Source organism: Paramormyrops kingsleyae, chromosome 5 (genome assembly GCF_048594095.1).
Source record: "Paramormyrops kingsleyae isolate MSU_618 chromosome 5, PKINGS_0.4, whole genome shotgun sequence".
NCBI classification, from domain to species: Eukaryota; Metazoa; Chordata; class Actinopteri; order Osteoglossiformes; family Mormyridae; genus Paramormyrops; species Paramormyrops kingsleyae.
In genome coordinates this window covers 427,204-445,631 of record NC_132801.1, presented here as the reverse complement: position 1 = coordinate 445,631, position 18,428 = coordinate 427,204, and the positions used below count along the sequence as shown (strand labels likewise).

At 42.2% G+C, this 18,428-nt stretch overlaps 1 protein-coding gene across 1 annotated transcript in view; it reads left to right on the top strand.

Annotated features, from left to right (window-relative positions):
* The window catches only part of col5a3b (collagen, type V, alpha 3b), a 73,199-nt gene that overhangs the window by 38,474 nt on the left and 16,297 nt on the right, over positions 1-18,428 (top strand). The window contains exons 39-48 of the mRNA XM_023795075.2: positions 2,982-3,071; positions 3,299-3,352; positions 3,520-3,627; positions 3,848-3,955; positions 4,216-4,269; positions 4,466-4,519; positions 4,898-5,005; positions 12,671-12,724; positions 14,494-14,547; positions 17,307-17,360. Coding sequence (XP_023650843.2) covers positions 2,982-3,071; positions 3,299-3,352; positions 3,520-3,627; positions 3,848-3,955; positions 4,216-4,269; positions 4,466-4,519; positions 4,898-5,005; positions 12,671-12,724; positions 14,494-14,547; positions 17,307-17,360 — 738 coding nt within the window. The remainder of the gene's footprint in view (positions 1-2,981; positions 3,072-3,298; positions 3,353-3,519; positions 3,628-3,847; positions 3,956-4,215; positions 4,270-4,465; positions 4,520-4,897; positions 5,006-12,670; positions 12,725-14,493; positions 14,548-17,306; positions 17,361-18,428) is intronic.

Here is an 18,428-nt window from a genome sequence, read left to right as displayed (position 1 = left end):
ATTAAAGGCTTATTACTCAGAATATATCAAAATGGGACTCAATTCTTTTGTAGATATTGATAGATAACCCTTTTCAGTTTTAAGAAAATGGTTTGGCCTCAAATTTAAAGATCCTCAGACCAGGGACGGATTACGGACCGGGCCAGCGGGGGTGCAGAGGGCCCGTGGGGCCCAAAGCCCAAAACAATTTGCAACGCTTATCAACAATGTATTTTCGTTTGTCTATTTTAGAGGGCCTACATTCTTTGATCCTCTGCCTACAAAGGCCCCTGACCCTATAGGGCCTCTGATGGAAACATGGAGGGAGGGCGTTTGGCTGCCAAGGGCCCTTGAATTGTGGTGGTTGTGGTAGTGGTGCTGGTGGTGGTGGTGGTGGGGGGGGGGGGCCTCACGAACGTTTTGCCCAGGGGCCCTCACAACCCATAATCCGTCCCTGCCTCAGACTAGACATTGTTCATAAAACCTCTCCAAAAAAGCAGGCACACAGTTACTCTGTTGTTGAAAGAGTAGACCTGAAACACACTTGGTCCTTATACTGAATTTTGAGTTGTTGTCCTACATGTGAAATACACCTCCAGAATATTTTAAACACATAGGGCATACAGAAAAAAAGTTATGGCATTCTCTCCTTTTTTTGGTACCATTGTGCCCGATTTGTGCCAAAACTGGCTAATGCATCAAAGCACCCAAAAAACGAACAGAAACAAATAAGCAACACATTTGTCAAATAACACTATTTTAAACTATTTACAAACATTTACATTGCTCTGAACTTTGTCCAGTGTCACATTTAGCTCTTTTTGCCACTCCTTGAAGCAGTTTCTCATTATGACAAACCAGGGTGACACTTATAGCAGAATATGCAACACACCAGAATTAACATAAAACTGCAAACATAACAAATAATAAAACTTAAAAAAAATTCTTCCTGTCATTTTACTGTTCTCTATGTCAAACCAACTCCACGAGTGAGTTCTTTAGTGCTCCGGTGTCTGCAGCAGAGCATGTGAGCGGAGTGGAGAGGAGCGTGAGCGAGGAGCGGAGCCGGCGAAATTTGGTCAGAGCGCGGAGCAGTTTTTTAATTAAGGCTGGAGCGGTCGCTCTGTCTCGCTCCAATTTCGCTCCGATACCGCTCACACTACGACTTCCCAGAATTCATCTATACAATTATCAAGATTTAGATCTGCTTTGGAATCTAAAAAGACCTTTCTCTGAAACATGAGTGTGCTAAGCGAACACGCGGAGGCCAGAGCAAAACGTGAGCAAGTTTTATATGGTTGTAGCATATCAAGTCTATAAAGTAAATAAAAGAATAAAAGCCTATAATTTGGTAATCAAATAAATTAGTTTGTCATTCAAATTAGGTCTAATAGGATTTTTTAAATTCACGTAACGCAGCAGCAGCATCAACAGAAAATAACTGAGGAATTTAAAACGTGGATGCACTTAGCCTGTATATTCTTTAGGCTATTAAGCCCACTGATTCCTTTATATTTAAGCCTATTTGTGTGGAATGCCATTGCCAAACCTGTCCATTGTTGCCTATATGTTGTTTAAAAATAAATATTTTCTGTTCTGAGTGCTGTTGCTCACATTTCTTTATGATATAAGGCATCGGTTTAAGGTGATATTTATTAGGCATGCAGATTATTTGTCCCTCTTTTAAATTGGCGCGAGCGTGGAAATTCTCTCTGCTCCACTCCGCTCACATGCTCTGGTCAGCAGGGGATATGTTCCAAGACCTACCGCAGACAGTAGTGAACACCATATGTAACTTGTTTTTCATGTACATATATAACTATGATAAAGTTTAATTTTTAAATTACACACATTAAAACATCAACAACAATAACTAATAAGATAATAAAACAATTATAAAAAAGGGTGTCCGGTATGACTGATTCATCATGCTACTCGGAACGGCTTGCAATTTGTAACTTATAAATTGTTTATTTCTGGTACTTTCCATTTAATATTTTGGAGCCCAGGCTGACCATAGGTAACTGAAACCACAGTATGCTGTTGCTAGGCAGATGAGGCACTTTTTCGCGTCCATTGTCCATTATGCACCCATTATACAGCAGATTACAGCACCAATTAAATTTTACCATTGACATCCAGACCACCAAAAGAATTATCTTTTACTCAGCTATCAATTGCAGTTTTGGCGATAAATTTAGTGGCAAAAGAGATAAATATAGAAAAACTAGTATGGTGATGCTATGCTACTAAGCATTCCTCTGCTCTGTCGGCAGTTATCTGTAGATAAACATCAACATAGAAACTCCCCATTTTACTAAGAAAAATCTAAACTTTCAAATGATCTATAGCATTAAACACTTAGTTCAAGATTTTTAACACACGATACTCTGAATATGACTGAAGAGGTGCCAAGCCCGGCTGTGGGTTGGTCTGAGTTACAAGGGAAATCTGACCTGTTGGTGTGGGGTCAGTAAATATCTTCAGCACTCAAAGTGATGGAGCCACTGACAACACACACAGTGACAGAGCCACTGACAACACACGCACAGTGACAGAGCTACTGACAACATACACAGAGTGACAGAGCTACTGACAACACACACACAGTGATAGAGATACTGACAACACACACACAGTGACAGAGCTACTGACAACACACACAGTGACAGAGCTACTGACAACATACACACAGTGACAGAGCTACTGACAACACACACACAGTGACAGAGATACTGACAACATACAGAGTGACAGAGCTACTGACAACATACACACAGTGACAGAGCTACTGACAACATACACACAGTGACAGAGCTACTGACAACACACACACAATGACAGAGATACTGACAACACACACACAGTGGCAGAGCTACTGACAACATACACACAGAGACAGAGCTACTGACAACACACACACAGTGACAGAGATACTGACAACACATACACAGTGACAGAGATACTGACAACACAGTCATAGACTGTTTTTGTGGTTTCAGGGTGATCCAGGTGCCTCAGGGAATCCTGGAAAGAGTGGTCCGCCAGGGCTTCGCGGATTCCGTGGAAGCAGGGGCAGTCCTGGCTCAATGGTAAGATTGGTACTTCTGGTTGTGTCTGTGTCAGATCATTTTAAATCTCTGTACTCAAAAGGTTGATGATGATTACAAACTTTTAGAGCTGGTGGCAATGATTATGAATTGCTGGAGCTGGTGATGATTATGAATTGTGTGATCTGGTGATATCATCCATCCATTTCATCTCCCTTTTGTGTGACATGACTAACTTCATAATGAATTCTACTCGGTTGGCTGTTTAGGGCTCAGCTGGATTGAAAGGAGGGGAAGGACCTACTGGTTCTGCAGGACCCATTGTATGTATATGTTTTCTATAGTATGCATACCTCACCCCTTGCACATAAGCCTGTCCATCCGTCTATCCACTGTGTCTTGACATCTTGATTTACTAAATGTCTGTATATACATCAGTGAATCAGTGTATCAGTGAAATTAGCCTGTCATGTCTGTTTCTTCTTGGTAGGGAGCTCCTGGGGAGAGAGGTCCTCCAGGACCAGCTGGTGCAATTGGCCAGCCCGGACGTCCTGGCGGCAGTGGACCATCTGGACCAATGGGAGAAAAGGGAGAGCCGGTAAAGAATGGTCACTGAGTCCGTAAAGCAAACAGGAAGGCCACAAGTACAAAAATGATGGTGGACTACAGAATGGCATCTCTGAACACGCAAGACATCCACCATTGAAGCAGTCCTACCCAGTACTAGCTACGTACTACCTAATAAAGTGGCCCCTGAGTCTGTCATTTAACTTTTTGAGAATGAGACTGGGTTGTTCTCTTTGTCTGCTCTCAACCAGGGAGAGAAGGGACAACCTGGGCCAAGTGGAAAGGATGGTGATCAGGGCCCAGGTGGGCTACCTGGTGTAGCTGGACCAGCTGGTCCCCCTGGAGAGGATGGAGACAAGGTATGACTTAAAGCTTGGGTCATGTGATACTGCATTGCAATTATTCATAGGTCTGCTTCATTCAGGTATTTATATTCCTTCACTTTTATCCTTTGTATTTTCACATGTTGGAGTTGTGTAGGAACATTTGTGCTGCTCTTATGTCAGTGTTGTGTATGCTCTAATTACATAGAGGTACCCACAGTCTGTGTTGGATCCTTGATGTTCGTCTATAATGTCTATATGTCTGCCTCTCCCTCACCGACACCCTCCCACTGCAGGGGGAAACAGGAGGACCTGGCCAAAAGGGCACCAAAGGAGACAAGGGAGAAGTAGTAAGTTCTTGCCTGTGAAGACATACAGTGATCATTGGTAAAGAAGGATAATGTTCTTCTCTGTACTGTTTTGGGAATTACCATTAGACACAGTTGACCTGTGAAAAGGCTCAGGGAATACAAAATGTCCAAATAAGGAAAACTAACTTTTCCTGCATTTCTTTTTCTTTCTCCCCCTTTATCTTGTCTTTCTAAGGGACCACCAGGCCCCCCAGGAAATCAGGGGCCAACTGGTCAGCCAGGAGTGCCGGTATGTCTATTCCTTTGTTTTTATATGGGGGTATCTTCAGTATGCAATTCACTTCCTCCTCAATATAGCCGCAGTGGTACATGTTGTGTATCAGTGAGTTTGGATTCTTATGATTGTGTTTGAACGTACAGTATAGTGATTCAGGGGACAGCAGTGCTGACTCCCCTCTGAGGGTTCGGGCTCCAGATTGCACCCCCAGGTCTGCATGTGTGTGGAGTTGCATGTTCTTTCTGTGCTGGTACAGATTTCCTCCAGATGCTCTGGTTTCTTCCCACAGTCCAAAAATATGCAGTTAGGTGAACTGGCATTTCTGAGTTGTCCATACAGTGTGACTGTACGTGTAAGTGTGTGTTGTCCTGATTTTCTGTCCTCCTCTAGGGCATCGACGGGGTGGTGGGTCCCCGGGGTCAGCAGGGGATGTACGGACAGAAAGGAGATGAGGGGCTGCGTGGCTTCAAAGGGGCCTCAGGCCCCATAGGGCTGCAGGTAGGTAAACATTTCTCAGAGAAAGTATTGTTTGCCTGTGACTATTTTAGTAGTTCAGCAATAAGGCATCCCATAAATATTTCTGAAGGAATAGCTATTGGTAACTATACATTTTGTGAAAGCAAATTAAAATGAAACCTTTCACTGGAACTGTAGCTGACAGATGTAAAGGTCAGGCCTACACCTTCACAAGAAGAAAAAATCACATTGAAGCACAGGTAGCCTATAGCGGGCAGTGTTTGTCAACTGCTTTTTATACAAGGACCCCCTGTGTTCAGGAAAACCTGTTTGCGCCCCCCTACACAGTTTATGATATTGTCTCTTGTACGTGATCTGATATGATGCCAACAATTGCTAATGTATTTAATATTAATGTAATATAATTTGGTTGCACTGCCAAACAATTTAATTTCTTTTGAACATGAGTGAAATGAGGTTTCCCTCCACTACGTTCACCAGCACTCTTTTTTGGCCCAGTATATGATATTGTTCTCAAAAAGAAAGTGATATGTACATCCTATTTGGCAAATGGCTCTAGTATCAGAAGCCTGATAACTATTAAACATATTCTTAATAAGTGAAAAGACTCTCAAATGAAGGTATTAGCCTTCAACAAAATGAAACAAAAATTGCAAAGTATGATACATTCAACAAGGTTTTAAAATGAAATGAACCAAGATTATGTGTAATGTCACAAGCCAAGCTTTCATGCTGTTTACATCCTGGAAGAAGTACTGTTGGTTTCTGTTAAAAAGTCTTGGTAATACTTTACTTAAACCAGTCATCATAATGCATTATAGATAACTTCATAATGCATTATAATGCATTATTAAAGTATTATAAACACAGCTATAACTATTTATAAATATCTTTATTGTGCTTTACAAATGCTCTATGAAGCACTCATCTATAATGCATTACTGATACCTTCATGATGCATTATAATGGTCAGTATTAGTCACCTGCCTCCCAAGTCCCCTCCAACTCTAAAGCTAGAAGTAGCTGAAAGTGGTTTGACACAGTCAGTTGAGGTGATATAGCATCTATAAAGTGTGCATGCCCTTTCTTACGTCTATGACCAAGGGTCACCCAGCTCTCTAGACCTCTCTATTCTTCATTCTCCCCCCTCCCCACTTGTGGTGTACACAGTATCTCCTTAAAAGGCATTTTAACTCCATGTTCTGTCGGATGGGAGCCAATTGCTCCACAAGGTCACGAACCTGGACCATGAGTGAGTCCACCAGCTGACATCGCTCGCAGACAAAGTCCGACTGGACGCAAGCATCCAGAAGGACAAACATCTTGCAAACACAACACTGAGTTGACCCCATATTAACTCACTAGGACCCCGTCCCTTACTATGGGAGGTATTTTCTGCAAAAAAATTAAAAGAAAATGAAAATACAATCTAAACTTTGCCATTTAGTTTTCAGTCTATGTGCAAAAATCCTGACAAAATGAAAAGTAAAATTAAATAGTACCATTTGCACTTTAATTTTCCACTCAGATGTGGTTTTTTCATTTTCCAATTTGACTTTTCATTTCCTAGTTTGCTTTTTCATTTTCAAATTCCCAACATGCAAATATATGTTAATTGGAGTAGGCAGTGGGCGGATGGGTCACTGCTGTCCTTTCTCAGTGCATTTTTAACTTATTTAACTTTGTTTATTTTATTGCGTTACAGTTAAAACAATAAAATGCTAATAAAGTAAACCATTAATATTCTGCAAAAAAATTAAAAGAAAATGAAAATACAATCTAAACTTTGCCATTTAGTTTTCAGTCTATGTGCAAAAATCCTGACAAAATGAAAAGTAAAATTAAATAGTACCATTTGCACTTTAATTTTCCACTCAGATGTGGTTTTTTCATTTTCCAATTAGACTTTTCATTTCCTAGTTTGCTTTTTCATTTTCAAATTCCCAACATGCAAATATATGTTAATTGGAGTAGGCAGTGGGTGGATGGGTCACTGCTGTCCTTTCTCAGTGCATTTTTAACTTATTTAACTTTGTTTATTTTATTGCGTTACAGTTAAAACAATAAGATGCTAATAAAGTAAACCATTAATATAACCGCATTAATTTACTCACCAGAGAATAACTTCCCACTTAACCACATTTAAGATCAGATAAGCTGAAGTGAAGTTGCTCTTGGGAGGCAGAAAAACCGCAAAAAAACCCTTCTTACAGCAGGCTACTGCAGCTGCAGGTCACACTCGGTAATACTCGCCTTGTTTATTACCAAGGACAGTCAAGTACTGAAGCAGACTGAAAAACAGTCACACACGCAAACTGAACTAACTCACATACATACATTTATAATCCCAAACAACTGCTGCAGCACGTGCACAACATGCATGTGCACCAATCCCAGCAGCCTTTGCGCTCAGACTCTCTGATGTCTGCCCATGATGTTCTTTTAAAAGCATTTTCTCCCCACTTACATTACAAAGAACTTTTTAATAATAAAGATATGTTTAATAATCCCCACGTATGAAACATGTTTAAAAACATTACATATATATATTTTTTTATGGATACTGTGAACAAAATGGTCTCCCTTTGACTTCAAGTCAGGGGACGGGCTCTGACTGTTGTCTATGCTTAGTATCTGCCCTCTTGGAGACCTTGGAGGGGATGTGGGAAAGCAGGGGGGAAGATGCCTGAAAGACCTGGCAGAGGTCCTGTCTGGGACATCTTTAACTCACACTTCTGGTAGAACTTATCTCCCATGGGACTCAGGGGACATAGAGCCTAAATAGGCCATGTTCTGGGACTCTATTGCTAAGACGGCATTGTGGAGCTATAGCCATAAGGTTGTGCCTGCCAAACCCCATGGTAGACACCTGTGGTAAAGGGAGCTGTAAATGTGAAGAAGGAAACCTTCCAAGCTTGGTTAGCTCAGTTAGATTGTAGGACCCCTGAAGCAGCTGACAGGTACTGGCAGGCCAAGTGGAAGTTTTGTGAGCCTTTGGGAAAGGACGTTCAGTTAGCCTTGAAAGGGTTCTGGCAAACTGTCAAATGACTCGGGGATGTACAATAGGGACAGTGCAACAAAGGGACCAGAGGATGTTTTCCAACTCAGCCTCTCTGGTAACATCTATGTTGGGGTACTGGAGAGGGGGGTCCACTCATTGGTGAAACCTTGGATTGAGGAGGAACAATGCAGATTCCATCCTAAAAACGAAGCGAGAGCTTGGTTCACATTGCCAGCAGTAAGTTAGCCATTTCTAGTGGCCGTTGGACTTTATGGAGAGATTTTCTAGGTGTATCCAAGAGGCGGTGTGGTCTAGTTAAGGTGCCTCATTACTGCATATATGCTTTTTGCATATGACATAGTCCTGTTGCCGTCATCAGCCGGTGACCTGCAGCATGCACTAGGGCAGTTTTCAACTGAGTGTGAGGTGGCCAGGATGTGGATCAGTACCTCCAAGTCTGAGGTTATGGTTCTCGACCACAAAAAGGTGGATTACCCTCTCCTGATGGAGGATGAGTTGCTTCCCCAAGCGGAGTAGTTTAAGTATCTTGGGGTCAGGTTCACGAGTGAGGAACGAAGGGAGCTGGAGACTGACAGATGGATCAGTGCAGCATCTGCCGTAATACAGACACTGTACTGTTCTGTTGTGGCGAAGAGGGAGCAGAGCCAGAAGGTGAAGCTTTTAATTTACCTGTCGATCTACATAACCCTGTCCTATGGTCATGAGCTCTGGGTAGTGACCGAAAGAATGAGATCACGGATACAGGAGGGGGAGAGGCTCAGACTTTCGGGAGGGGCTCAAAGTAGAGCCGCTGCTCCTCCACATCGAAAGGAGCCAGTTGAGGTAGTTTGGGCATCTATCTAGGATGCCTCCTGAACCCCTCCCTGGAGAGAGTTTCAGGGATTTACAACTGAGAGGAGACCCCAGGGGCAAAGCAAGGACACCCTGGAGAGATGGAGAGATTATGAACCCCTCCCTGGAGAGATTATGGGTAGCGCATTGCTCATTTTCACACCATGCACGCACATCGTCAAAATAGTAAATGATCCAAATTAAATGATTATCTGAATCGTCTGTAGCCTGGTAAGGAATCTAAATTGTGAGAGTAGAAAAATAACAGCACTGTTGCTGTTTATTTGAACATTTTAAAACACCTTAAAATTTGTAGGTTGTGTTTTGTTTGAACAAAGATCAAATTTTATTTATATTTTGCAAACTGCAGACCCAAAATTTTAATAAAATATGCAAGCATAATTAAGTCTCTGTTCACAGCCACTGCACTTGTTCAGCAGCGAGCTTCCCATCGTTATACCACTGTCAGCACTGCACATTATACCACTGTTGGCACTGCACATTATACCACTGTCGGCATTGCACATTATATCACTGTTGGCACTGCACAAGTGATCTATTGATGCAAAAAAATGAGTATACGCTCACTGCTATCTCATCTCATGACTTCTTCACCTCGAAAGGATTCAGTTCAACAGTGCTGCTGCCATAGATTCACAAGCACATCTGTTTCCTCACACGAAAAGCGATCTGGTTTGCTGGAGAAACCTGCCATTGTAATAGCAATCCACAGTAGATTATGTGCTGCTGCCTTTTAAAGGTGAGGTGACGTGCCATTCTGATTGGTTTATTGCTTGTTACGCCCAAAACATGGCTGTGAATTATTAACTAATTAATAATTAATTTGAGTTAGGACAACCCTTTTCCGCCTTGCGCTGGCAGAAAGTCTGGTTTTTCCTCCATCAAAATAGCTAAATGGATTTGGATATGCCCATAACAGTTCTGCTTTGTGCTTTACGTTTTGTGTTGGATCGTCAAAACGGAGCCCTATATCTCTCAGCTGGCCTAGGGATGCCTTGATATTCCCCCGGTGGTGCTGGAAAAGGTGGCTGGTGAGAAGGAGGGCTAGGTATCCCTGCTTAGACTGCTAGCCCTGCAACCTGACCCCAGATAAGCAGCAGAAAATGGATGGAGGGATGGATGGATTGATACTTAACATGCATACATGTTGTTAGCACTCATTTAAATGCATTTCTACCAGGTTGACTGTTTAAAGGTTTATATTTAATTAATATTTGTTTATTATTATTAAAACTACATGTGTATAAGAGTAGAGGGTATCTGCAAATGGTATAATATACTTGGTACCAGCATAATTTTTTCTATTAAAATGGCATTAATTGTGCAATCGTTGGAACAATTTAACTTCTGTAAATAAGTTTCAGATGCTACTATTGCTTAAAGGCGTTTTTTTCTTATTCACGCTGTATTGTGCATAGTTAAATGCAAAGACAACTTAATATTAGACAGAGATGGATCAAACATAATAAACAGACAACCAATATCATTGATTTGTTAAGTTTAACACTGTATTCATAAAAGCTGCAGTGACACAAGCCTTAAACAAAGACCTACTCATTTTAACACCACACCTGAGCACTGGACAAACTTCAGAGGAAAATGAAGCCTGTTTATTGCACAGAATCTATCTCTAACTGTAAAATCAAATGCTTGCAAACATTAATTCATATCAGTTAAAATACTTTGTTAATTTGTTACTTTGCCATCAGTGCCACTTTACATCGTCATGCTAACAAAAGTATGATTAACAATATATTGCTTAACACTGAATTGAAGATGCCAAAACAACCCAATATCTCCTCCTCTTCCATGTACATTATTTATGTCATTTCCTTACCTTCAGAAGAGATTAACTGACAGATAAATGTAAGGTAATCCATGCAGGGAGCAGATATATAAAGTACAGATATTTTATGGGTTCCACTGAAATAAAGGTAGCTGATTACGAGAAAGATCTCGGTATGTATGTTGATGCTTCCATGTCCCACTCTCGCCAGTGTGGGGAAGCAATAAAAAAGGCAAACAGAATGTTGGGTTATATCTCTAGGTGTGTGGAGTTTAAGTCAAGGGAGGTGATGTTACACTTATATAATTCCTTGGTCAGACCCCACCTAGAATACTGTGTGCAGGTTTGGTCACCATACCTCAAGAAGGACATTGCTGCCTTAGAAAATGTGCAACGAAGAGCTACGAGAATGATTCCTGGTCTTAGAGGAATGTCTTATGAGGAGAGGTTAGCGGAACTGAATCTGTTTAGCCTTGAGCAAAGGAGACTAAGGGGGGATATGATTCAGGTCTATAAGATTCTAACGGGTCTGGATGCTGTTCAGCCAAATGACTATTTCAATATTAGTCTAAATACTAGAACTCGTGGCCATAAGTGGAAATTAGCGGGAGAACATTTTAAAACAAATTTGAGGAAGCACTTCTTTACACAGCGTGTAGTTAGAGTATGGAATAGTCTTCCTGCTAGTGTAGTGGAAGCTAAAACCATGGGTTCCTTTAAATCAGAGCTAGATTAGATTTTAACAACTCTGAGCTATTAGTTAAGTTCTCCCCAAACGAGCTTGATGGGCCGAATGGCCTCCTCTCGTTTGTAAATTTCTTATGTTCTTATGTTCTTATGTAGAAGAAGCTTACTCACAGGTGAGGTCTGCTCAGACCCTATTGACAAAGGCTGCAAAGCAACCCTGTTTATTCTCATTTGCACTCGATGTGAACCCCTATTACCAATCATTGGTATTCCAGTACTGGATTAGCAAGTCCAATAATGTAGCTCAGGGCAGTGGAACCAGGATCCAGCGACCCACAGACTCTGATCTTTTGCAAAGTCAAAGAACATGGAGCCAGTTTCACCCTGGTCACATGGACCAACACAATCCTCATAACCAGCCCTGTCAGTGCCTGTGGTCACATTGAAGTCACCCATGACCAGAGTAGTGTGACCTCGTAGGCACCCATCAATCACCGAGTGAAGTTGCAAATAAAATAATTCTCTCACCACGATATCACTCACCGTGGTTGGAGCATGCACAGAGACAAGAGACTAGACAACCAGAGAGTGCCTTAATCTGAGTTTCATAATATGCTCATTGAAAGGAGTGATATCGGGCACCATCAGGAGGAGCAGATCACACACCATGTGTAGCTACCACAGCAACAGCTAACAGTATTGCAGCCATCAGAGCAACCAGACCAATAACAGGTGTACTTTCCTACAGAGATCTGGCCACTCCCCAGTTTCCATACCTCAGAGAGTGCTGCCACTGAAATGTGGAGCTTACAAATCTCTCCTGACAGAGAGATGGTTATCACACTGGAGAGATAAGATGTTCCATGTGCCTACCTGAACCCACATGCTGCTGTGCAGCGGGTGACGCCTTAGCACCACACCAGTTCCAACCCTAAACAGATCTCACTCCATTGGCTCCCAGATGGTTTCGACTCAGCAACCACTCACAGAGACTGAGAAAAAATATCCATATACCATATACATCCTATACCACTCAGTGCTAGCTTTAGCATTGTTGTATTTTTTTCTTAATTGCACAGCCCCCCCTCAGTCTTCACTGAGGTCCCCTAGTAAGCCAATGTCTGCCGGTTGAGAACCACTGGTTGTACCAATAAGGACATATGTTCTCCACAATAGGAAAATACAGTATAATACACATTTCACAGGTAAGGAAATAACTTCACAGGTGTGTAGGTAACAGGATAAAAAATGTAATGGTATATGATGCCCACTTGTTCTGAATGATGTTGGTACTGGTAACTGACACATACTGTAATTAACAGCAAATCTGTCTTTGCAGGGAATGCCCGGACCTCCAGGTGAGAAAGGGGAGAGTGGTCCTACAGGATTGATGGTGAGCTTGCTTCTTTATTGGTATTTATAAACATTCTTACTAGTTGTGAAGTAGATATAACTGATTCTTAGTTATTGAAACTGGAAGTAGTGGTCTTGTGTTCAGTGTTTAAATTTGCTCAAATTTAAATTTTTCCAGTCTATCAGGCTTCATTATCTGACAGATTGCCCACAAGATTGCCTTGGTTTCCAAGAGTGAGAAATTCTGCACTAAGAATTGTGGGTGATATTAGCATTTTACAGTGTTTACATGTCCATTTAGTCTCAGGGAATGCCTACTGAACATCCTTTAGTCTCCTTGAATTCCTGCTGAGGATCATTTAGTCTCCGTGAGTACCTGCTGAGGACCATTTAGTCTATGTGAGTGAAAAGCAATGTATGATGCCCTCACTAGTGCGCTGCATTGCAGTAAATTTTTAAAACACAATGCTGCATGCATTTCTCTGCACTGAGCACTCCCATTGATGACAATGGAAAATGGATACAAATGCATTCCAAAGTGTTTGTGTGCATTTTTACTCCCTCTTTTTCCCAACAAACACTAGGAACAATCATGTAGAATCAGAAATGGCTAATAAAACGCAACATGAAAAACATATAAAGACGCACAAGAATGTGGACAAACGTGAGACGAAAATGCAGAAAAATGCATACGAATTTTTTTTAAAAGTGCCGTATAACACGTTGCACTTTTCTTTGTGTTTTTGCTAGTGTGAATATCCTTTAGTCTCTGTAATTGCCTGCTGAGGATCTTTTAGTCTCTGTGAATGCCTGCTGAGCCTCCTTTAATGTTTATCAGTGCTTGCCGAGGATACTTTTGTGTCCTTTAATGTTTATCAGTGCTTGCTGAGGATTTTTTAAGCCTCTTTGAGTGCCTGCTGAGCAGCCTTTAGTCTTTGTAAATAATGCCCACAACCCACAGAGAAGGCTGTGCTTCCTCTGATTCAGTAACTGTTGCTTTTGGACTCTCCTGGGGCCATTTGCTTCCTTTGCAGTTTCATTTGCTTCTGCTCGCGCATCTTCATTTCTTTCACTTGCTTTTCTCCTCCAACCCCTCCTTTGCCTCTGCCACCTCCCGTTTCCTTGGCTCATGTCCCTTAGTGCCCTTCTGCACTGTGTTGTATTGAGTGAGGTGGGTCACCTTCCTGGCTGTTTTGGTGACCCCCCCCCCCTGTTTTCCCATCTGCTCTGCCTCCTCATCTCTCTTCATTGTGCTCATTTTCTCTCATGTTCTGCTGGTCCATTCCACTCATCGCTGCATCAAAACTCAATATTTTTGCGACTTCTTATGTTCATTGATGGTATAGAAAGTCACATAAGTTATGTATACTAAACTCTCCACAGCACATATACTTTTATATTTTACCTTCATGCTCGGGGTCATGTACAATGGTAGACTTGTCACGCACTGCCCCATGAAATGAAAACACTATGGTGATTGTAGAAGTACTCCACCAATATTAAATACCTGAGTTCTGGTAACAGGGCTTTATAAAAGAAATGTTGCTATACTGTGTAGCTTGCATAACTGTATGCATTTGAGGCATGAATAAATTCCTCCTTGCTGCCTTCCACAGTCATGTCATAGGAATCAATTGGGAGACCACTGCCAACTTGATAAGCACTGGTCCAGTCCCCCCAGGCACTCGAAGCCAAAGAGAGGACTAGTATGAAGAAGCATCCATTCACAACGGGAAACACACAGATATTTAGTGTCAATTTTCTTATAATGGGAGGAGGTTGTAGCCCTATTTCATTATGTCTCCTTAGGGTCCGCCTGGTCAGCATGGGCCTAGAGGAGCACTAGGTCCCAGTGGTGGTGAGGTATGATTCTTAGAGTCTTTGTGCTCATTTGTTATTTTTTGGTGAATTTTTAATATATTGGTTAACTTTGTTTTTTATGTAGTATGAGGTTACTATGCTGTAGGTGCAAACAGCAGACTGGTGTGCCAGCTGTTTTGTGGGTACAGAATCACTTTGTGTCAGAGCTGACTGGGGCATCTCAGGGAACCCTCCTATCTCCTGTCCTGCTCACCATGTACACGTCCAACTTCTAGTACAACTCCAGCTCTTGCCATTTACAGAAGTTCACAGATGACTCCACCATTGTAGGATATATCAGCAATATAAATGAGTCAGTAGTCAGTGGAGGACTTTGTCTTGTGCAGAGAGAAGAACCTGCAGCACAGTATCAGCAAGACAAAAGAGCTGGTGGTGGACTTCTGACGTAATAGGAAGCTCCTGAGATAAGTCACTGTCCAGGGAAAGGACGTGGAGGTGATGCAAAGCACCAAATATCTTAGTGTTGACCTGAACAGCAGGCTGGGCGGGGAGGACAACACAGCAGCCAGCATAGACTGTACTTTCTGCAGAGACTCAGGTCTTTTGATGTGTTTGGAAAGCTGCTGAGTATGTTTTATCAGTAGGCAGCATATTTCTCTAGGCTGTGACCAGCTGAGGAAGCAGGATCAATTCAGGTGATGCCAAACACCAGAACAAACTCATCAGCAAGTCCAGCTCCAACGCAGCACTGATCTTGAACAAACTCATCAGGAAAGCCAGCTCCATGTCACAGCAATGATCCTGATGAAACGCATAAGAAAGGCTAGCTCCATCACAGGACTGACCCCGAAGAAGCTCATCAAAAAGGCCAGCTCTTCCAAAGCACTAATCCTGAACAAACACATTAGGAAGGCCAGCTCTATCACAGCACTGTCACTGAACATCCATCCATCCATCCATTATCTATACCACTTAATCCATCTGGGTCGTGGGGAAGCTGGAGCCAATCCCAGCATCTTCGGTCGAGAGGCGGGGTACACCCTGGGCAGGTCGCCAGTCCACCACAGGGTCCTGTCACTGAACAACCTTATCAAAAAGGTAAGCTCCATCACAGAACTGACCCTGAACAAAGGAAGGAAGACCAGCTACTACATTACAAGACTGCTCCTAAAAAGGTAGCACTGATCAAGAAAACTCATCAGGTAGACCAGCTCCATCACAGCACTGATCTTCAACAAACTCACCAGGAAGGCCATCTCCATCACTGGACTTACCCTGAACAAAGTCATAAAGAAGGCCATGTCCATCACAGCACTGACCCTGAACAAACTCATCTTGAAGACCAGCTCCATCACAGGGCTGACGCTAAATAAACTTATCAGGAGGGCCAGCTCCATTGCAGGACTGACACTGAAGAGAGTCACAAAGAAGGCCAGCTCTATCAAGGGACTGACTCCAAACAAACTCATAAGGAAGGCCTGATCCATCATGCAAGTGACCATAAACAAACTCATCAGGAAAGCCAGCTCCATCACAGGGCTGACCCTGAACAAACTCATCAGGAGGGCCAGCTCCATCACAGGGCTGACCCTGAACAAACTCATCAGGAGGGCCAGCTCCATCACAGCACTGACCCTGAACAAACTCATCATGAAAATCATCTCCGTCGTGGTACTGAGCTCTGAATAAACTCATAGTACAACTCAATCACAATACTGACCCTGAACAAACTCATCAGGAAGGCCAACTTCATCACATGACTGACCCTGAACAAACTCATCAGGAAGGCCAGCTCCATCACCGGACTGACCCCAATCAAACTCATCATGAAAATCATCTCCGTCGTGGTATTGAGCTCTGAATAAACTCATCAGGAATGCCAACTCCATCAGAGTGCTAACCTTGAACAAACTTATCAAGATAGCCAACTGCATCACAAGACTGACCCCAAACAAACTAATCAAGAAGGCCAGCTCCTTCACAGGACTAATCCTGAACAAACTCATCAGGAGGGCAAGCTCCATCGCCACATTGACCCTAGTCAAACTGCTTTATCATGTGAGTGATGTTGAACAAACTCATGAAGGCTATCTTTATCACAGGACTTTTCCTGAACATACTCATCAGGATGACCGGCTCCGTCACCGGACTGACCCTGAACAAATTCATCTGAAAGGCCAGCTCCATCATAAGACTGACCCTGAAAAAACTCATTAGGAAGGCCAGCTCCATCCATGGACTGACCCTGATCAAACTCATCATGAAAATCAGCTCCATCTTGGTACTGACCCTGAACAAACTCATCAGGAAGGCCTTGACTGCTAATGGACCCACTGGAAGCAACAGTAGAAAATGGAATTTTGGAAAAATTGGACAATATTATGAACATTTCTTCCCATACACTCCAGGGGGGTGCTATCTTGAAGCACATTCAGCCAGCAACTCATTCAGTCACAGTGTGCTAGAAAACACTACCGGGGATTGTTTCTTCCTTTTACCATCAGACACCACAATACCTCCTCCTGACGTGCCCCTCTCTCCCCCAGCCAGATCACAACAGGACAGCAAATTGTACATACACCACCTGTCAAATTATTTCTTTATTGTCTGCACGATTTGTTTGTTTATTCATTTTCTGCACTGTTGATTGCAGTATGCATAAAAGTGTATAGGTAGTGTCTCTGCACTTTATTTGTATCTGTGAGCTTTATATTATTTAACTGCTATATGCTAATGCCTGGACCAATGCAGTTGATCACATTTTAAACAGTAGACTGACTGATTCCTTGATGGCTCTTTAGGGTCCACAAGGAAGACCTGGAGGTGTGGGACAGGCTGGCCTTGTTGGTGAGAAGGTGGGTCTGCTCGCAAGAAAAATGGATATAGAATTAACTTAAATTAACTGCCAATGTACTCCCCCTTCTGTTGTGACATATATCTTATATTCATATTCAAAAAAGGGGATCGAAGTATGTTATAAGAATGTTAGGGTTAGGGAGTCATTTGACCTTGGACCCCCAGTGGTTTTTTTCTCCTTACTTGGGAGTTTTTGGTTTCTCTCCTCCGTTGTCATCTGGCTTTCTTTATTTAATTTCTTTCCTTCCTTTTTCCCATTCTGTATTACTCTCTCTAATGATATTTAATGTATCACAGCACATCCATGTAAAGCACCTTGGGACGACTTTGTTGCAAAAGGCACTATATAAAAATAAATTGAATTGCATTGAATCGAATCTTGATTTAATTAGTGACTGTGCTGGTACCTGGCAGTTTAATTTAAATTTAAATTTAACATAGATAAATGTAAGGTAATCCATCCTGGGAGCAGAAATATAAAGCACAGATATTTTATGGGTTCCACTGAAATAAAGGGTGCTAATTTTGAGAAAGACCTCAGAGTGTATGTTAATGCTTCCATGTCCCACTCTCGCCAGTGTGGGGAAGCAATTAAAAAGGCCAGTAGGATGTTAGGTTACATCTCTAGGTGTGTGGAGTTTAAGTCAAGGAAGGTGATGCTAAGTTTATATAATTCCTTGGTAAGACCCCACCTAGAATATTGTGTACAGGTTTGGTCACCATTCCTTAAAAAGGGCATTGCGGCCTTAGTAAGGGTTCAACGTAGGGCTACAAGAATGATTCCTGGTCTTAGAGGAATGTCCTATGAGAAGAGGTTAGCTGAGCTGAATCTGTTCAGCCTTAAGCAAAGGAGACTAAGGGGGGGACATAATCCAGGTATCTTTACACAGCGTGTAGTCTGCAAGCCTAAACTTTGGGTTCCTTTAAATCAGAACTAGACAAGATTTTGACAACTCTGAGTTCTTAGTCGAGTTCTTCCCAAACAAGTTTGATCGGCTGAATGGCCTCGTATCATTTGCAAATTACTTATGTTCTTATTTTGATTTTAATTTGTTGCACTAATGCAC